The sequence below is a fragment of the Wyeomyia smithii genome, chromosome 2, assembly GCF_029784165.1.
Source record: "Wyeomyia smithii strain HCP4-BCI-WySm-NY-G18 chromosome 2, ASM2978416v1, whole genome shotgun sequence".
In the NCBI taxonomy this organism is placed as follows: domain Eukaryota; kingdom Metazoa; phylum Arthropoda; class Insecta; order Diptera; family Culicidae; genus Wyeomyia; species Wyeomyia smithii.
The window spans coordinates 94,759,672-94,781,019 of NC_073695.1; the positions used below are offsets into that span (position 1 = coordinate 94,759,672).

Sequence of the window (21,348 nt, forward strand, 5' to 3'; positions counted from 1 at the left end):
AGTTGTATGCAAATTACGACGTGTGTAACTTGCATTCAAGTAAATGTTGAAACATAACACTTTATCATTATTAATGAGTGTTTGGCTTGCTTTTTGACGACACTCTTACTGTCCTTGGACTTGTTTGTTGCGATCAATTCATATACGCTGTCAAAAAAACAAAATCAATAATAAAACGGTATAAAATGAAAATTAAGTGATAGTTTTTTCTTACGTAAAATTTTTCAAAGAAGACGATGAAATTATTAAATTTAAAATTGAAATGACTGCGATAGCCGGAAAATGTAAATTTAGTTTTGAATTACAAAAATAATTTATCTGGCAACACTCCAAATATTATATTTTTTCTAGATTTCTTAGTTTATTTTTTCTTTTCTTCAAAAATCATCTATCAGAATTTTTCGGACATCTTACGTGTATGAATTGTAAGAGAAAGAAAAAAGATATTTGGACAAAAACGCGTTTTTTGCAATAAAGAGGGTGGTACCACAGAGTAGGGAGTGTTTCACCTTACCGTACCAAACAGTCCCAAGCCGTGGTGTGGCCTTTGCTGTACGTAAGAGTCGTCTCCATTCCACTCGGTCCATGATTGCAGTTCGTCAGCTCTGCAGCCTGCGTAGGGTCCGTAGGTTGCCTTCCATCTGATCGATCCACTTTGCCCGCTGTGCACCTTTCCGTCTCGTCCCTGACGGATTGGTATCAAGAACCAACTTTACCGTGCTGTCGTCCGACATCCTTACAAAATGCCTAGCCCACCGCAACCTGCCAATCTTAGAAGTGTGGACGATAGATGACTCACCCTGCAGTTCGTAGTTCATTCGCCTTCTCCATGTTCCGTTCTCCATCTGCGGTCCGCCGAAGTTGGTACGCTACACCTTCCGCTCGAAAACCGCAAGGGCGCGTTGGTCCTCCACAAGCATAGTCCATGACTCATGTCCGTAGAGGACTACCGGTCTGATCAGCGTCTTGTAGATGGGCGACGACGAATTCTACTCGATCGGAGCGTCCTCCGGAGACCAAAGTATGCACGATTTCCTGCTATAATATGCCGATGAATTTCTCTGCTGGTATCGTTGTCGCGGTTACCAGTGAGCCCAGGTACACGAACTCGTCGACCATCTCGATTTTATCACCACCAACTTGAACTCGAGGTGGGAGGTTGGCACTGTCTTCTCGTGGACGCCTTCCTTTCATGTACTTTCTCTTCGATGCATTGATGGCCGGTCCAATCCGTTGGGGTTCGGTCTTTAGTCCGATGTACGTATTCGCCATCTTCACGAAGGTCCGAGCCACAATATCAATATCGTTTGCGAAACCAAACAGATGAACTGACTTTTGGAATATCGTGCCACTCGTGTTAGTCCCCGCTTTTCTAATGACACCTTTCAGGGCAATGTTAAACAGTAGGCACGAGAGATCATCACCTTGCCTTAAACCTCTTCGGGTTTCAAAGGAGCTCGAGAGTGATCGGGGGCACTCGAACTACACACATCACTCGATCCATCGTCACTTTGACTCACCGCGTTAGTTTATCCGGAAACCCGTAGACGTGCATAATTTGCCATAGCTGGTTTCGATCGATTGTGTCGTATGCCGATTTGAAATCGATGAATAAGTTGTGTGTGGGTACGTTGTATTCGCGGCACAGCTCGCTGGGAAGTTGGTCGACTCCAGCAGCTTTATTGTTTTTCAGCCGGCCAATCTCCACTTCCATATCCAGGAAATCGGGGGATGTTATCGTGTTGTCTTCTGCTCGTGCACCAAGATCAGTTGCCTTGCCAAACCGTCTTCGCGCTCTACTGCATCGCCGTTCAGATGCTCATCGAAGTGCTGCTTCCGCCTTTCGATCACCTCACACTCGTAAGGAGGTTGCCGTTCAAGCTCCTGCACATATTGGTTTGCGGCACGTAGCTTCTATGCGAGCTGTTCAGCTTCTCGTAGAACTTCCGAGTGTCGTCAGCTTGGCACAGCTCTTCCATCACTACGTGATCTCTTGCTGGCGCTTCTTCCTTCGTAGGACTGAGTTTTGGCTGTTCCGAGCTTGTCGGTATCGTTCCACGTTCGCTCTCGTACGGTGTTGGCCTTGTAATCTCCAAGTGGATTTGTGATTTGTGAATATCGTGGCGGAGAAAGAAGGTACTTCGGACTTCCATACCACGGGAGGCCGCAAAGTATGCGCATCGGTGGCCGTTATCATTAGACACGACGTGCAGACTATCAGGCCTGATTACCGGTCTGTGAATTGTCTCCCGTCCTACCTAAGCATTCATGTCCCCAATGACGACCTGCTCCAGCTGCGCGTAGAGCGCTTTCTTCTCGTTATCGGGTCTTCCTTCATGTGGGCAGTGCACGTTGATGATGGTGTAGTTGAAGAACCGGTTCTTTATGCTCAACTGGCACATCCTTGCTTTGGTCGGCTGCCACCGCATCACGCGTTGGCTTATCTTGCCCAGTATTATGAAGCCGGTACCCAGCTCGCAGGTGGTGCCACAACTCTGGTAGAAAGTAGCCGCCCGGTGCTCACATTTCCATACCTTCTGTCCTGTCTAACAAAGTTCCTGCAGCGCTACGATTTCGAAGTTGCGTGGATGTAGCTTGTCGTAGTATAATTAAAAATAAATAAAAGTAGTATAACTAAGTCGCATCCCATAAAGCAGAGCGATTTGCAGTTCCATGTCCCTAGTTTCCAATCGTAGTCCTCATTTGATTGCTTAGGTCCATGCCGTTTGCTCCGATACGTATTATCTCTTACGTTGTATTCCGGGGCGACTCGTTGGGCTTTCCCCAACCCCCTGTCTCGCCGGGGTACCATCGTGTCAGCTCTGTTTAGAGTCCCACGTTGACACCAGGACGTTGATCAGCCGCTTCTAACATGAAAATCAGTCGCTGTTGTGAGCCGCATCATTTTGGTGAATAGACATTCGGGTTGGCGAAACATTTTCTCTACCCAGTTCCTGTTTGACGCTCCTTCTAGGTTGTCAACTCATCATTTGAAGCTCATTATTGAGGGGCGTATTTCAATCGACACCAAAATTTGTTTTTTTTTTTAAGTGAACTTAGATGTATAATTCCCCCAACTTTGAGCCAAATCCATGATGGTCGTGTCCGAGTAGTATGGACACTTCGTATGAAACGACCCATTGACTCTCAGCATGATCCGATGTATGACACAATACTGCTGTTCGCTCCCGATTTTTAAAAGTTTGGCGTGAAAGGCCGTCCTAGGGAAGCTGTGAGTTCGAATCTTATTACGATCAGGCCATTTGATGTCAAAAGAGAAGGACTTAAACAGGGGTTTATTCTCACCATGCCTTCACGCTGAATTCTAAAAAGTAAATCCAGATTTAGAGAACCGGGAGCTTAGAGATTGAGCAGAGACAGTTCCTTCTATTAGTCTTGAGACAGTCCACGCAACTTCGTAATGCTGATCAACCGGTCTTTTTGGGTTTTTTTGTAAATAATCAAAAATTTATTTTTGTTTTACAATGTTTGTTTTTTTTCTGGAAGGATGAAATTAGTATCTACAACTTTTCCGAAGACAGTAGACTGTTCAAACAAATCGTTTGGACACTAGAAATTTAATCATTTTTAGACGTTCAGCGCAGGAATAAATATTTTACTAATTAGGGGGGTAGTTGAGCCCGTTACGTAACTGTGTAACTTTCGAGCAAATAGAAATTGCAAATTTGGAGGAGGGGACAGGTTGTCCAGCGTTACGTAATTTTAGGGGGGGAGTCATATCTAACGTTACTAATCGTTATATAAGGATGGGGGAGGGGGTCTGAAATCTAGATTTTAAGCGTTACGTAATTTGTGTACGACGCCTAAGTAATAAATTTTCAACATTATAAGGTGTAGCTATAAAAAACACTCAAAAAAGGTTTAGAGTGAAAATATCAAAATTTTCAAACGTTTATAACTTTTTTGTGTTTCATTCTACCACCACCAAACTTTGACAGAGAGTAGTACATATTATCATCTTCAATGTGTAAAAAAATTAGATTAAAAAAACTTTTTGAGATGTGAAATATCATGTGACAGTTTGGAAAATTTGGCACAGGAAAGAATTTTTTTCCCAGTGTAAATTAAATTTTAAATTTTATTACCTACAACTTTGCTGAAAACGCCATTTCAATTAAAGAAGCCGTTTCTCTTATATATATATATATATATATATATATATATATATATATATATATATATATATATATATATATATATATATATATATATATATATATATATAAATATATATATATATATATATATATATATATATATATATATATATATATATATATATATATATATATATATTTTTTTTTTTTTTTTTTTTTTTTCATCAGCCACCATTTTGGATAGGCCCAGCAGTCGCAAGTCTACATGAAGACTTGATATCATAAAATGACCTTTTTATTAAAAAAAAATTGCAGTGAAAAGTCTCAGCGAAATCGGGAATGGCATGCTATAAATATATTTTTTTACCTTTATTTCATGGAACGCCTCAATAGATTACTAGAGAGTTCATCTCTCTCTCTCTCTCTCTAGTAATCTATTAAAAAAATCTCTCTAGTAATCTATCTTAAAAATTAGGATGAAGAGAAATAAAAATGAAGAAAAGGAGATATGAAGAAACTGTGAGATGAGTGAAAAAAGGATAAAGGAAACGAAAGATGATGAGTAAATAAAGAGACATTAGAAAAAAGAGAGCCAATGAGTATTGTTTCGGTTTCAATTTGCAACGTGCTTTAATAGGCTTTGTAACTGTTTTTTAGTTTCTTTATTGAAAATACCAAAAACCTTCGCATTTAAAAAAAAAATTTTTTGATCATGCATTACAAAAAATGCAAAAAAAAACAATCCTACTTAGTTCAATAACTAACAGTTTCGAAGTAGGTTATTCCACTCAACTCTGACATCATTCAGTATCTTCCGAGGAAAGCACAAAAAGTTGAGCAGCGAGTACCATATGGCGCAAAAATTAACCGAAAAATTTGCATTCTTTTGCATTCTACTTTGCGATCGCAGTGTGGGTGTTGCCAAGAGCTATATGGCAAGACTAGCAAACTTTATAAGCCAGCAGTACAAGTTGAGTTAAGAATTTACGAGCACGCTTCCTTCGAATGTAGCGGTCCACACCGCAACGTACAAGAGCAAGGAATGTCACTTTGGCCTACATAATAAAACATTTCTAGCTGCTGTACTACTAAGAACCATGAATTTTTTATTAATTTTAATTGCAAATGTTGACCTGAATAAAATTATCTTTTAAGGCAATACGTTTTTATGCTGTATTCATACATATTTCAATTTATCAATTATTATATTTCATTTCGAGCATAATTATTACTTGAAACTTGAACAAATACCGGATTATTCTGCACACACGTGTAGTCATATGGACAAATTTCATCACCACTCACTTACCCTGCGTTTCGCTAGGGCCGATCGAGCACGCGGATTGTTGTACGCAGCAACGCAACATGCCAGCTTGATCAACGTCGCACAACCTGTGTGATGTGTCGCACAACACCCGAACTCTCCCAGCCCCGTCCACAAGTATGACTGTAGCAGCACGTCGTCATGTATTAGAGTTTAGGTTACCGTTTGCTCCGTGCCGGTAGAAGGTTTGGGAAAAAATAACAAACAAACAAACAAACTATAACAAACATCGCAACGGCCAACATATGTTTCGAATTTTCGCGTAACGCTTACGACGACGGTGCGGGGATGTTAGCTAGGATCGTGGCTTGCGTAGGAATTTTGTGATCTTACACCACACTGTGCGTACGAAGGCGGCAGAATCAACAATAAATAACTAATCAGATGTTTGGCTAGTGTTTCAGTGTAGTCGTTCGGAATTTAGTTGGTGTGTGCGTCAAAACCATCGAGTATGGGAATAAGCCATAGCAGCAAAAGCTTATATGAACTAATAGGAGGGGGATCGGGTGATAAATTGCTTTTTGCGGAAACGAAAACAAACTTCATCATAAACTGGCTAACAAATGACTATACTCATCGGAAGCAACGTCCGAGCTTTGGTCCGTTCATGGGTGAATAATTGAAACATCGTCGACCGGCTGCATAGCAAAAAATAGCGGTGACGTCGGCAATGCGCTTGGCATTTATGCTCGCATATGGTTGGAAATTGTTGAAAAACTCATGACCTGCACAGATTGGTTGAGCTGGCGAGTGTAGAAAATGAAAACAACTGCGAAAACAATTCACTGCTTTGGTTAAAATTAGTTTTCGAGTATCGGCATCCCGCAGGATATTTGTCCATTAGATGCTCAATTGCATTCAGTTGAATAGATACAGTATTTTGGGATGCATAAATAAAACATCTGATTTTATCACGGCTTGTGCAGCCGGAAGGTCACCGCAGGGTATGATATAACACGTTATTGGAGGCAAATCAAATTTATGGGTTTGAGTCATACTTGATTTCATCAAAATAGCCATTGATACTGTGGTCAGTTGTTAAATCAATGTATGTTCAGTACCAGTATATTCAGTGTCAGTAGGAAAAAAGATCACTTCCGAAACATGGTAAAAAACGAATTTAACTTCCCAGTGCCCAATGCCGCCTTTAAACGGTCTTCAGTTGAACCTCTAAAAAGCTTCAGTCAATACTTAAAAAATGTTTATAGAGATACAAAGTGATTTTTTCGAAGTCCGTCTAAAAATTAATTTGGGCACTAGAGGGTTAATTCGCGGTAACTCGACCAGATGTTGGCAGCACTTTCTCTGAATTCTATGAAATTTTGTCGGTTTTACTACTACTTACTAGGCTTTAGGGGCCATCCACATACCACGTGGACAGATTTTTAACGATTATTACCCCTCCTCCCCCCCCATAACGAGAAAAACGTGTATTTGTTATTTTAACCCAAATAATTATATTGAGATACAATTTCAACAAAATAGTCTGTCAATTTTATGAAGATTGATGTTTGAATAGAGGCCCCATGGATTATACGAGTCTGCCCATGGTTATTAATCCAAATAAAAACCGCTACGCCAGTTTATGCGAATAAACATGCATTTTTCTCGCAGATTGTTCGCATAGTTTGGCGTAGAAAGTCGACTACTTCCTACTCTGCCTCGCAGTTGAATTATTTTTATCAATCGTGTTTCGGTCAAACGTCAATTATTGTCCATCGGCAGTTTCAATTATACAAATACGCACAAACACACATACAAACCCACACACATACACACAAACACATGCACAAAAACTTACATTTACGCTAAGGTGGGTAATCGTTACATGGAAAAATGCAAACTTGACAGCACAGAGCCAGAACAAACTTTTTTTTTGTTCAATTTAGGCCCCCAGACAATGCTAAACCTGCCGAATATGGATTACTCGCGCCTGTGATTGGTGCATTACATATGCATGTTCATGAGTTTGTATGAAAATTTGTATAAAAAAACTTTTTCGTATGTTTTTTTCCTAGAGAGCCATCGATCAATCCACTTCCGGTTTTGTCAGGATTGTTTAGGGCCTCAAATAGAACCATAAATACGTTCTGGAAAATCGATTAATTTTACCCACCGTAATATACACACTCGTTTTAATTATTTCATCTGATGCAAATATCCACTAGTAGGGGGAAAGGACACGGTGACTTTAGACCTTCCCGAGGCTGAGTGTTTGTAAAAATATCAATATACAATAAAAGAATTCAATCCCCCTTACCCCTTTTCCCCTTTCCATGGAATATTTGTCGAATTAAACGGCTTAACTTACACAAACAGACAGTAGTTAGACAGTCGAGTAAAACGACTTAACATAAACAATTGCACCTTGTATGGAGTGACGCCAGTTTTTGCAACTAATTGGCAGTTACGTCAAAACCTTTTTCCAATATTTCTCGAAAGTTTTAGAACAAAATGGTTTCCTTTTTGTTTGTAGTGTATGTATCTTAGGGAAAGGAAGCTGAACAACGAAAAAGTGCATTTGGACGCCATTCGGAATTTCGAGATGGTGACTTTTCGGAAAACGGCCAAAATTGAACAAATATCACCTCATATGAGTATTTTCGGAATCGAAATGATGTGCACAGACCTGGAAACGACCCTAGCGGCGATTTTTAATAACAAAATGGCGAATTCCGGTTTAAGGAAAAGTTAAGAAAATGGCCAAATACCATATTATTCGGGTATTTTCAGAATAGGGATGCTACACAAAGACCTTAAAACGACACCAGACCAACCGGAAGTCACCACCTTGAATTTCAAAATAGCGTGTGAAATTGATTTCCGGTCTCTCGGAATCATCCCGATTCTGAAATACCCATTTTGGGTGGTGTTCGTCCTTTTTTAAATATTTTAGAAACCGGAAGTCACCATTTTTACATTCAAAGTGGCCACTAGGCTGGTTTCCAGGTCTATGGACATCATCTTGATTCCGAACCAGTCATATGAGGTGGTATTTGGTCAATTTTAGCTGTTTTCCAAAAACCGGGAGTTGCCGTCTTATATTTTAAATTAGTGTCTGGAGTTGATTTCGGGTCTCTGGGCCGGTAATACCCATATTCGATGGTATTCGACCAATTTTGATGCATTTCCAGAAACCAGAAGTCACCATTTTGGTATTCAAAATAGCCAATAAGGTCGTTTACAAGTCTCTGGACATCATCACGATTCCGGGAGCACTCATATGAGAATCAATTGTGATTATACCAATAATATTATCAAATATTCATAAAAGCCTGATAAAAGTGTATTTTCAATAATCTTTCGATTTGGAAAAATAACTCAATTAGCAAGGACATGTGATTATTCAAGCTATTTACTGCACTGAAAAAATTTTCTCGAGGCGATAGCGGTTGTAAATGAAGAAATACCAGTAGCGGTTTTCGTTTGTATGATTTGATTCCCGCAATATTTCTGCCGCTTAATCGACGAAAGAGAAACTCATTACGGATGTATTTCTGAATATCTTACATTTGCAATCCTGGCGGCGAAATGAAAAAAGAGATGTCGACGATTTGAACTTTATCTTTCAGAACGAAGTTCGCGGAACTTACAAGAATGAATGAATCAGTAAACTGTAACAATAATAACGGTCACCTTGGTCACCTTGACCAACTATCCAACGAAGCATGCTTGGAAACCAGAACCAACTAGAATTATGTGTTGAGACAAGATTTGAAATAAAGCACCCAAAAACCCAAATATTACCAGCAACGATTTACCTTTTGAGTTTGAACAGATCCAATATTCGATTCATTATGCATTTGCAGAATATAAAAAAATCCCAAGATCAATCTTTTGAAATATGTGGAATCAATTAAGAAAATCCCATCAATGTTTAAAATTCATTAAATAAAGAGAAAAGCTGAGCGGGACTAAATTTATTCATTAACTTCCTGATCAGAGGCACCGCAAAGAAATAATCTGCTAAGAACGCTAGCCGACTAAAGTCAGAAATAGAATTCAAATGGCTTATTTTTAAATAATTGAAAATACAAAGTTATCAACGTTTATTTTTATTAATATAAATGTTCATTTCCGACAAAACATCGTTTGCCGGGTCCAGCTAGTAATTTTCATGAAATTGCAAGTGTGGTCAAAATCCGCTACAGATAACGTGTAGTTGGATATTCACTACATTTTGATAAAACTGTGCATAAACAGTGTTATATACTGCCATCAATTAACCCTCTATTGCCCAGGTTAATTTTTAAACAAATTTCGGTAAAAACACTATGAATCTTTATCAACATTTTTAAAGTATTTATTGAAGCTTTTTAGAGGTTTGACTGAAGCCCGTCTATAGGCGGCACTGGGCACGAGAGGATTAATATCAGCACAAACAGTCTCGCAGTCCAGCACAGCTGCAATATGCAACACGTAACTATCTCTTGCTATTTGCTACCATCCGATACTAGAAGAGTTTGATTGTCCTTCTTCCAAGCTGCAACCTGATACAACGTGCTATTTTGTTATGTGGTTGAGAGCCCTATCGATCTAGTTCCACTGTTTGCCAACACGAAATGAGATTCATGTTTTGTAGATCCATTACATACGGATTAAATGGCCTAACTTGAAAAAAGGCGGAGCTGCTTACAACATGAATCTGAAATGTAAAACACTGGTTTTTCAATTGATTTTTGACTTATTTTTTCATTGTTTTTCAATTGAAAAGATACGCTTATTTGTATAGCATAAATTTAAGAAAAATTTGATCTACCGATTAAAACATTTGTGTTCAAGATCTGTTTATTGAAGGTAACAATGCATATATTCAAAACGGCTCATGGTTCAGTTCTACACTCTACCGTTACGTTATCAGCTATAGAAGTGTTCATTGATTTACTACTAAAAAGATGTGTCAACTTTTATACCACAAGATTGGGATAACCCTCACGTTTCGATCAAGATATTGGCGATTAAAATCCGTTCCGGGATAACCTGGGCGATTGCAATTCCAGTCTTGAGTGGCAAATAACTCTGATTCGGGTGCTGCTGTAAGAGCGTGTGCCCACCATGACAACAGCTCACCGCTGGCGCTGAATATCGTTCACGGAAGTTCGTTCATTTTTTATTCATCTTTTCGTTTGGGAACGATTTATGGTAAATTGACCTAGAGTTTATCCCTTTTTTATAGTATACCACCCGCCAAATAAACTCAATTTATGCAAAAACTCGATGGATTTTCAGGAAATTACCAAACACCGTATACAGCCAATCTACATCAGAATCACGAGAGACATTATTAAAATCCGATTTATGTTAAGAGAAATTGAGTTAATCTGACGAGTGGTCCACTATAGGAAAGGGATCTACTATAGGTTAATTCATCCTAGTCTCGATTAGAAATGTTTATGCCCTTTCATGCCAGCTTCAACCCATTTTCAGCGGACAGAACACAAATTTCGCTTCGGAAAATGACCTTCACATTGTTCTTACTCAGCAACTACATGTACAATTGACACAAACTGTGATGCGTATTGTAGGTTGATCTGTTCTTTTACCGTATTGAACGGTTTCATTGTTCAAAATTTCAAGTTTAATTGTTAAGTTATAATCCGAGCTTAGATGTCAGATGATGCTATACGGCATCAGCCGCCGGGAATGGGTTAAAACCGGTGCTGAATTCAGTCTTGGCGGGTTTGTTTTGATCGGCAGCGGAGGCAGCCATCGGGGGATTATTAGTTTAGCCTCGATCATGTTTGTGTGAGGCGAAGATTGTTTCGCTTTTGTGCCAGTCCAACGAAGGTTGTTCCGTTGGTCGTAGATCAAGTGCGTGAGTTTTGGTATTTGCTCTCCGGATAGTATAAGCTGCGCTTTTGGCTACCACCAGTAAACAGTAAAAAGACACCCACTAAAGATCGTTGTTGCAGCTGGTGGATACTGCGAGCAGCAAGAGCCCATTTTGTGTGATACCATGAGACCTAATTCTCAATATTTTGGTCGAACGGCCGTTTTTGAACCAAAAATTGTCCATATAATGTGATCTTGTACCAAGGCCAGCCGTTGCTTGTGCCAAGGATATCTTGAGAAGCTCCGCTCCGATACCGTCCTTTCCAGCTGTTCTTAAGCCACCGGATAGCATCATCCGTTGCTTGCTGCACCGACAGATTCTCCTGCGTCGCTCTTCTGGTCTCCTGCCTGTACGCCATTCAGGTGTTCATCGAAGTGCTGTCTCCACCTTTCGATCACCTCACGATCATCCGTCAAGATATTTTCTTCCTTATACCTGCACATTTCGGCTCGTGGAACAAAACTTTTGCGGGATGCGTTGAATCTCTGATAGAACTTTCGTGTTTCATGAAAGCGATACAGCTGTTGCAGTTCTTCGCACTCCTCCTCCTTCTTTTTTCCTGAAAGAGTTGGGTTTGCTGTCTCCGTTTCTCCGTTTCTCTCCGTACCGCTCCACGTTCTGACGGGTGGCTCTCCGCAGCATTACTGCCCGCGCTGCGTTCTTTTCATCTAATCTCGTCGAACCATTCGTTACGTCGACTCGGAACTTCGCGACCTAAGACGTTCTTCGCTACGCTGCTGATGGCTGACTTGACGGGATTCCAGCAGATCTCTAGAGGGGCTTATTTTAGCTCGTCCTCTTCTGGCAAAGCAGCTTCGAGAGTAAGCGCGTAGTTTTCGGCGACTTTGGGTTGCTTCAGCCGCGTGAGATTATACCTTGGCGGGCAATGGTACCGTATGTTGTCCACAACGGGTAGTTTTTGGCGTATCTTTACTATCACTAGGTAGTGTTCCGAATCGATGTTAGCGCCCCGAAGTGTTTTGACGTCGACAATGCCTGAAAAGTGCCGAGCATCTATCAAAACGTGGTCGATTTGAGTTTCTGTTTGGCTAGATGATCCCCAGGTGTACCGATGTTGGAGGCTATGCTGGAATTCGGTGCTACGTATGGCCATGTTCTTGGAGGCGGCGAAGTCAATTAGTCTTAGGCCATTTTCACTTGTCAGCCGATGTGCGCTGAATCGTCCAATTACCGGTCTAAATTCGTCCTCCTGACCGACCTGAGCGTTCTTATCCCCGATGACAATCTTAACATCATGTTTTGGGCAGCGATCGTATTCACGACCAACCCCACTTTCTCGCAGGAGGACCGACGTAGTGCTACTGACTTGAGTCCAGAACACAACTAGGACTCGGACATAACGCTTATGGGTGCGTCACTTGGGGCGCTTGTGGTGGCGTTACCGGTCCAAGAAACTTCCTTTCGAGAAAGGAAGCTCGCTTCCCCTGTCAGCATACGACCGATAGTACCACCCGGGTTGCTTACCCGATCTTCTTATTAGTCACTCGTATCCCGGTTGGCACCAACGAGGAGGTAGGGGTTCGGTAGCTGGAAGGCTAATGGTTCGCATGTAGAAACAATTTTGCGTCTTTGGTCCAGTCATTCGCCAACCAAGTGTTACGCCACCATTAAAACCTTTTTGACAGAGAAGGTAGTGTAATTTTGATCTCGTAATCTAGTGAGTTTTAAAACATGTTTGCACATCTATTCTTGGTAGTATATAAATCCTATTAACAGGTGCAACAGTGCAGTACATGTGAGTTAGATTTAAGTTTGAATCCACTGCATAATAATCGGATTGCGATGAAATTCGTGACGTGTCTGCTGCAACAGATTGTTGCTTTGTCTTTCGAAAACATAAATTTCAATCTAGAAACAACACTTATCGCATTGATTTAATCGCCTTTCTTCCTCTTTTACGGAAGACCTGGTCTGAAAGCCCACCCTTTGTGAACTTCGTGAACAATTTTACCAAGTCTATTATTATTTAGTTAAACAATATCTGCAATGCCAGCATATATTTTTTTGTTTATGCTTGCTCATTTAAATGCATTGTATAATTCTAACTGAACTGCACAAAAATATTAGCAAAAAGTTCACGGCAGATCATTTTAAAAGCGAATGCCTTACGTTTTCTACTGTGTATAATTTCTAGCAAACCTCAAACACAACTCGACAGTAAGATAGAGGAAGACCAGCCAAAGTTATGGATAAAAAAGTTTCTTCTTGTTTAAATAGTGACTCAAGCCCAAAAATCTGGCTATCAATCAAAAAATGTACCAGAACATTTTGGCCAGATAAAGCATCATCACTGTTCGCATCGCAAAATATATGGATTATTGGTTGGTTTGGTCTTTTTAAACAAAATAACCAGGTTTAGTACCGAAACCTTCAAACAGTGAAATATCAAGTTTATTACTCTGTATGTAATGTTTGCGTTCAATAAAGTGACACATCTAGGGTGGATACATTTTTTATACTATATTCAACATAGTTACATCTGTTCTATACATCATGGTTACATCATCATTGATTAAAAATTGCATTCTCCGTAAGCTGCCCAGACAGATTGCAATGACATCACTTCGCTACCACAAACGAGTTTTAGTTTCACTTGTTTATCCGTCAACTCCACCTCCAGGTCACACTCACAGTGTGTCAGATAATGACAAGAAAACTTGGCGTTGGTGGACCTCGGAAATACCATTGACGCCGCTTGCGTGGTCTTCCTCCGCGAAGTGAGCAAAAATGCGATTAAAATCTTCAAGATTTACAAGTCGATTCTAATATGTTATGAAATTCTAATAATTTTTGCGAATGATGATGTTTTGTAAAAGGTGTCAGTATATCGAATATTGTCATTCTCATAAACTTTAGTTCGCAGATGAACTAAACCAGATTGTATTTCACGTTAATATAAATAGTATCATGATAATTGAAAATATTCGGTTTTTAAACCCAAAGATCTGTCACGGTGACCAACAATGCGCCGAAGGTGCATCTTATGTCACGACGGTAAACTTCACGCATTTTGCGCATTCGGAAATCTCGTCCATATTGGGTTAGTCAGTTCCGTTACCTTGACTCCTCGGCGGCTTACTGACTTGGACAAAATCGGAGATTCGCTAAATATGGTAAGAACCGCACATCGGCCTTACTCACGGTCAACAACAGCGGTTTACGGCAACAAGACACGTACCTATTTGCTCTCGAAGGGAGCGCAGATGACGAATCACAATCCACTGCGAGCGATCACGATTGTGGAGTTGCGCTACAACTTTTGTTGTGGTGCCAGTAGTCAGTGTGTGACTTTTTTCTCCTCGTTGCATACAGCCTTGGCCATTGAACGGTTTGTTCAACTTTACGACCGGAAGCTCTGACACCAGCAGTAGTCGCGAAAAGGTGCTTGCATGGATTTTATGGGTATTGAGAAAAAAATTCAAACATCCATTGATTGATTCTATCTTGATGGTTGAATCAACAGGTCGAGGTTATATTCTGATTTCCGTAAAATAATAAAATCCAGAACTGAAAGCTAAAGAAAATCACACAGCACAGAGGATGCTCGTGATTGTCATCTTCTCAATTCAGCACATGTCGTAATATTCAGATTTCCTTTGAAATTAAAACGACTGCCTGCGCCCACATTGCTCTCGATTCAGCGAAGCGCTCTTAATTCAAAATAAATAACTTGAGATCATCGAAACGATATTTAGAATTCATTTTACAGTTGGAAATCTGAAATCCACTTGATCATGATCATAGCATTAAGATTGTTTACTTTTACACGGATTCCGAAGAGCATCGAACATTGTGATTTCATGCCATTTTTGTGTGTTTCTTTTTTCTAATTGCGCTTATTTTTATTTGTTCCAGAATTGACTGAAACATGACAACGACTCGAGAGCGGCGAGAAGAATATCACACTTCAAACGTGGTCCGCACGTTAACTCCCTCCCGGCCACTTTCCCCGGGAACCCACACGACTGAGTTCGACAGCAATTTGGGTAGGTAATTCTACTCTTAGCTGAAGTAGGAGGTTAAAACTAAGGATAAGAGCTTTTGCTTTCGTATTTTCAAGTGAATACTTTTTAAACCTTAAAGGCCATATTTAATAGAAATACTTCCTCATGTTTATATTTTTATCTCCACCATTCACTATCCACGAGAACATTTTTCTTCAAGCTTGTACACAAGAACATTAAAAACCAAAGAATGCGTCACTTGGCTTTGCTTTCCACGGTCTAATTACTACGCATCTTGCCTTGGCAGTGGCTATCAACTCGGCATAAACATCTATCATCCGCAAAGCAATCTACCGATTCTTCGCCCCCTAAAGCACAGAATGCTGAATGAAAATCCTTCCACCACAATCTCCGCAATCAGCAGTGACCATATCGCTTATTACCACTAATGAGAAAAAGAATTCTTCCCCGACAGTGCAGTACGATTGCATCGTTCGTTGTGCACTGCATTCAGTAGCTTGGATTGTTCAGGCCAGCTGAACCGTACCAACTGGTTGCTGTATTTTATGAATCTTTCCTCATTTACTGCCAGCATCCTACCACCGACTCAGCAGAAATGTTCATTTTCACTCAAACAAAACAGACCATCGGGATTCTGCCGCTCCGATAGGCAACTGCCTCGTTTTACGGTTCGTCTATTCGTTCTCACTTCCAACAGGTGGCTGCAGCTCCGGAATGCCCCTCCTTGTCCTTGGCCTTCTTTTTTTCGCTGACTATAAAGTTTAGGGCCAGGAAGACCATTGAGCTACAGCACACTGCACTGTTACATCATGCATTGTTCAACAGTACCTGATCATGTTCCAGAAACGTTCCCCAGTAGTGCACTCGAAATTGCATAGTTTTAAAATATAAACTTTTATTATTCGATATTTTTTCTACTTCACCCACAGATAACCTGCTGGAGGACCTGCAGGCAAGTGTTTCACGCCCGGGGAGCTCGCTGGGGCAACCCATCACCGGTGGTTACACGACAACCCGTGAAGTGCAGTATCTGCAGCCAGCCAACGTGACCACAGTTGCCCGGGAGCGCTCGCTCAGCCCCAGTTTGCACTCGGTAAGCAAATGGAAATTTACTCTACTTTACGGTGCACTTTGCTGCCAATTAGATTTTGTTTTCTTTTAGTAATATTTTTTTGTAAGTGTTTGCCAGGAACGGATTGAGTTCAAAAAGTGCAAGAAGGTATTGCGACTGTAATTTTGACTTCCGTCATGATTCATATGCTATGAATTTTTGAAAACGATAATGTCCAAGCAAACTTAAAAATTTTATTTTGAGTACCTATGCTGAGAAAGTAAACGACTCTGATTTTCTATTAGATTTTTTTCGTTCGTCGGTCTATAAATTCTACCAGCTCACAAAGTATCATAAAAATGCGGTATATCCCGGATCAAACTTTTGCAATTATACAAGTTTAAGTAGTTCTACTGTTGTTGTATATTCCTAATATGAAATAGGGTTTTTGAAACTATGTGCTACTATGCAAACATGTAAAACAATACTATCACCTACTTCGATTACTATTACTGTGCTGGACACAGACCCCCTGAATAACAACTCAACCCAGGGCTCTAACTAACGACCTGACAAACCGCTTTGCTTCCTTGTGCGTTGGAAGCCGAGATCCAAGAAATTTATTGCATGAGCAACTTGCCCTGTGTCAAAGGAGGTTATGGTTTAACGCGTTGGATGGGTTGAAAAGAAATCATACCATCCCACAGCTAGCGTGGTGAGTGGAGACATTACCAACCAAGCTAAATTAACACCACAATGTATATAGTAGTTGATGTTAACCAATACATCGAAAGAAAGTATAATTATTCGCTGGACGAAAGTTGTGATTATTTACCTATCACAGTTCACTCAGTAATGATAAATAGGTATGATAATAATGATAATGTAAATGTTTCTAGTTTCATGAAAAAAGAATTAATCTAGTTGCTTAAAAGTATGGCTGATGCTCTCTTGCCGGCGGGTAACTCCTAATTTCGAGCAGTTCCTGCTTTTGACTAGTATTTTCATGCCATGAGGCTTATAGAGCAATTCCTTCAATACAGGGTCTTCGAAGGTTTTAAAACTTCCCGCAAGTGACGATTATTCGGCACAAAATCGGACATATCCATACACATTTGGGTCCTACGATGCCAGTGTTGGAAACAACTTATATTCATATACTCTTACGCATAGAAGAAAACAGGATGGAGCAATTCATGGCTTTATGAAGAAGACCGGGATTTCCTAGCTTGTTGAATAGCAATTTTGCAATATATTTTGTTATTTCGACGAGTCGAAGATTCTTTATCCATGGCAAGGGGTCAAAGCGGCCCAAAACTACCAAGTGCTTGTGAATCGAGCCGGCCACCGACTCGTCACTGGAAGCCAAATTTAATTCAAAAAACTTTTAGAGTAAAATTCACATAGGTTTATTTCAAGTTTGTTTAATTTAAAGGGATCTTAAGCTATAGTAAAAACCATCGTTGAAGCTTTTGCTTTGCGTTGATTTCCTCGACCAATAATGAATCACAGTTTTCTGTTTTCCAATTTATTAATTAGTTACGTAACTGACATGAATTCCCCCCTGTGTAACAATAAGTAAAGCAGATTTTTCCACCTTCCTTCATGCATAACATAATTGTGTCATACACAAGAGAGGCAAGAATATATACATGGAAAAATGTTCCAGATTAGGCCTGGAACTATTGAATGACTATTATAAAGTTATAGAACAGTCAATAAATGGTTTCAAACTTTGAAGTTGATTTAAAATACCAAAATAACGTTTATCAAGTAGATAGGTTTAAAAGGTTTGCATAAAAAGTAAGTTTTCCAGATGGCGATAAAAAACTAAGATAGATAATTGAGTTTGATATATTTCCCATGGGAGGTAATTATATTAGCTTGCGAAAAAATTGTACGCTCTTGCAAACGGTCTTCGGAAGCGCCAGTCAACCGGGACATTGCCATGGTTGACGGAAATATGCGTGTAGGCATGTCTTTGAATTATTTTCCGTTTTATTTATCAATTCCATTTCAGTTTCCGCGAGAAAATTGTTTGCCAGGAATCCTCGATGGGACGCAACTTGGGGACGTTGAGCGGGTTCACCAACTTGGATACCATATCTATATTCAGTCGCTCCATCTCCTCTAACGATTGCTTCAAGTAGGCCGACGCCAGATCCAGCCAAAACACCGCGTACGGCCTTACGGTATTTCTTAATGAATGACGCGACTTCCAGCCCCTCTCGCACCTTCTTAAAGAACTTGGTGTGTGAAATGAACTTCACCTCGGTGCGTGGGGGGAAGTAAAATATAAACTGTCCTGCCAGTCGATGCCATCCAGGAGAGATAGGTCTCATCGTCCATCACCACTGCCACGTTGCGATTTGCCGGTAAAATCGACTTGACCATCTTATTCAAGCGCTGCCGCTGCGTCATTGCCTGCAGCTCCGAGACCAGTGGACGGGACTACCGCTTCCTGACATGTATTTCCATATGCGTCAAGTAGTCAGCCTCCAGGCCAAGCGCACGCAGCGATGTAGCCACTTTTTCCTCGGTTTTCCTCTTCAGTATTCTTTGAAGCTTCTTGTCACTCAGGGTCGTCGGCCGTCCTGAGTTGGGCTTTTTTCCGATGCTCTGATTGTTGTCCAATATTGCCTAGATGATGTAGATGCCGGAACCGGCGTATCCGGTGTCCACGAACTGCCGCACGAAATCCGTTTTCGACGCGACGGAGTACCGTCCTTTGAACGCGTATATTTCTGAACGGAGTAGCTTCGCTCTTTTCGTTTTTATACTAAGATTTCATACCTACATGCAGGCTGGCTTCTCCTCAAAACGTCGAAAGAACAAAGTGGATATTCAGCGCTCTCTTATTGACCAGCATGAACATTGCGTGTAATAATGTTTTCCACTAGACCTCTTTATTCTGCTTTGTACTGTGTTTCTGTCGCTCGCAAAAAGTTGATACACTTGCTGCTTACATCATAGCTAATCAAACCAAGTGTGATGATTCACTCTAGTGAGAATACGCAGAAGTACACCACGGTACGCACTGCTGAGATGAATTCGATAGCATTCGAAGAGCAAACATGCGTGACGGGTTGCTGAATTTTTTTTTTAGTTTCGAAATGCAAAGCAAACACTGCAATCTACTTTCCCAGCCAGATGCTACCCTCATTTGATATATGTTTAAGAGACACACAGTAAAAGCACCATGGGCGCAACTAAGGAAAATTTCTAGGGGGGGCTAGTTTTCATGTATGTAATTTTGTAAAACAAAAAAATGAGTTTTAATATGTATATTTAATAACGCTTAAAATAGTGTCGTAACAGCAGAAAAAATCACTTCGAGATAGAATCTCCGAAAATGTACTGAATATCTTGAACACAGCGTCAACGCCAACCTCTTTCAGCAACAATGATTTAATATTGAGGAGAGCCAGGTTTGGTAAACTGCTGGGCAGTGCTTTTTCACAGCACACCCGTACTAGCTGGAATAAAATAGACCCCAGTGTGGTTCAAGGCATAATGCCCTATTCCTATACCCACGTGTTACCGACTGAGATACGAGTAACCAAGAGAAAACCGGTGGGAACTTGGTCGTATGCTGACAGGAAAGGGGTAGTTGTTCTCCTTAGAGAGCAGCTTGTCTGAACCCCACAGGCTGGGGGCGACTTAAACGGCTGAACTATGAAATGCGGTGTCTCGCCAGCTACACCTATGGCGGCAGTCCCGTCGCGAGACTAGGCATCGCAGCTCTAGTAAGGCAGCATACTAGAATAAACATATTACGAAGAATTCAAAACGAACCGGAACAATAGGCAATGACCCAGCCGACGAAATAAGGACGACGATTAGAAGCTCGGTACATGTTACAGTAGATCGCTCAACGCCCCGGATGTCGACTTGATTCTGCTGGATCAGCTAGAATTCCGCCACGTCGACATCGTTGCGCCGTTGCTGTTGCTGAGCTGGATACCTTAAATATAGCATTTCTTATGTAAAGTTGGCCAATAAATCGATAGGTGATATTTTCACTCTGTGCAGGGCACGGGAAAGGGTCTATATTTCCAAAAATACGCAAAAATAGGGTGAAAAGTGGCGAAAAAGACCATTTCCCGTACCCTGTTCAAAATAAAACCATCGCCAATCAATTTGTTGACCAATTTTACATAAGAAATGCTATATTTAAGGTATCCAGCCCAGCGGCTTTTAATTAGTGGGAAATTGGATTCATTTTTATCAGTGTGCGTTGGTCGAAAATTGACATCGCCGTGTTGTCGTCTCTTGCCCATAGAGGACTACCGGTCCAACTAGTGTTTTGTACAGTTTCAACTTTGTACGGTGCAAAGTAGGCACGGTTTCCCGCTTGAATGCGACCCTGGATCTCCTTGCTGGTGTTGTTGTAAGCGGTTACCAGTGATCCTAAGTACACGAACTCGTCTACCACCTCAAGCTCATCGCCGTCTACGATGATCCGGGGTGGGAGGCCGACATTGTTCTCCTCTTCCCTTCATATGCTTAGTTTTCGACTCATTGATCAGCAGTCCAATACGCTTAGCTTCCACTTTTAGTCTCGTGTAGGTTTCCGTCGCAAAGTTTCGTGCTATGATGTCATAGTCATCAGCGAAGCCGTTAAGCTGATCCCGTTTCGTAAAAATCGTACCACTCGTGTCGATGCCCGCTCTTCGTATAACACCTTCGAGGGCGATCAGCTGTATCATAGGCTGCCTTGAAATTGATAAAAATGTGATGCGTGGACACGTTGTACTCACGACATTTTTGCAAAATCTGTCGGATTGAAAAAATTGGTCCGTGATTGCGCGGGCTCCCATGAAACTCGCCTGGTACTGCCTCACGAATCTCGCGTTGATAAGCGTAATGCCACGATAATTGCAGCACTCCAGCTTGTCGCCCTTTTCATAGATTGGGCAGACGACTCCCTCCATCCACTCTTCCGGCAGTTTTTACTCTTCCCAGATCTTGGAAATGACCCAGTGCAATGCTCTAGCAAGCGTTACTTTACCATGTTGGTAGAGCTCGCCCGGCAG

General features: G+C 40.9%; 1 protein-coding gene across 1 annotated transcript in view; it reads left to right on the top strand.

Moving 5' to 3' along the window:
* LOC129723394 (uncharacterized) overlaps positions 1–21,348 on the top strand; it is a 61,443-nt gene that overhangs the window by 11,314 nt on the left and 28,781 nt on the right. The window contains exons 2-3 of the mRNA XM_055677591.1: positions 15,152–15,282; positions 16,191–16,354. Of these exons, the coding sequence (XP_055533566.1) occupies positions 15,165–15,282; positions 16,191–16,354 (282 nt within the window). The 5' untranslated portion in view covers positions 15,152–15,164. The remainder of the gene's footprint in view (positions 1–15,151; positions 15,283–16,190; positions 16,355–21,348) is intronic.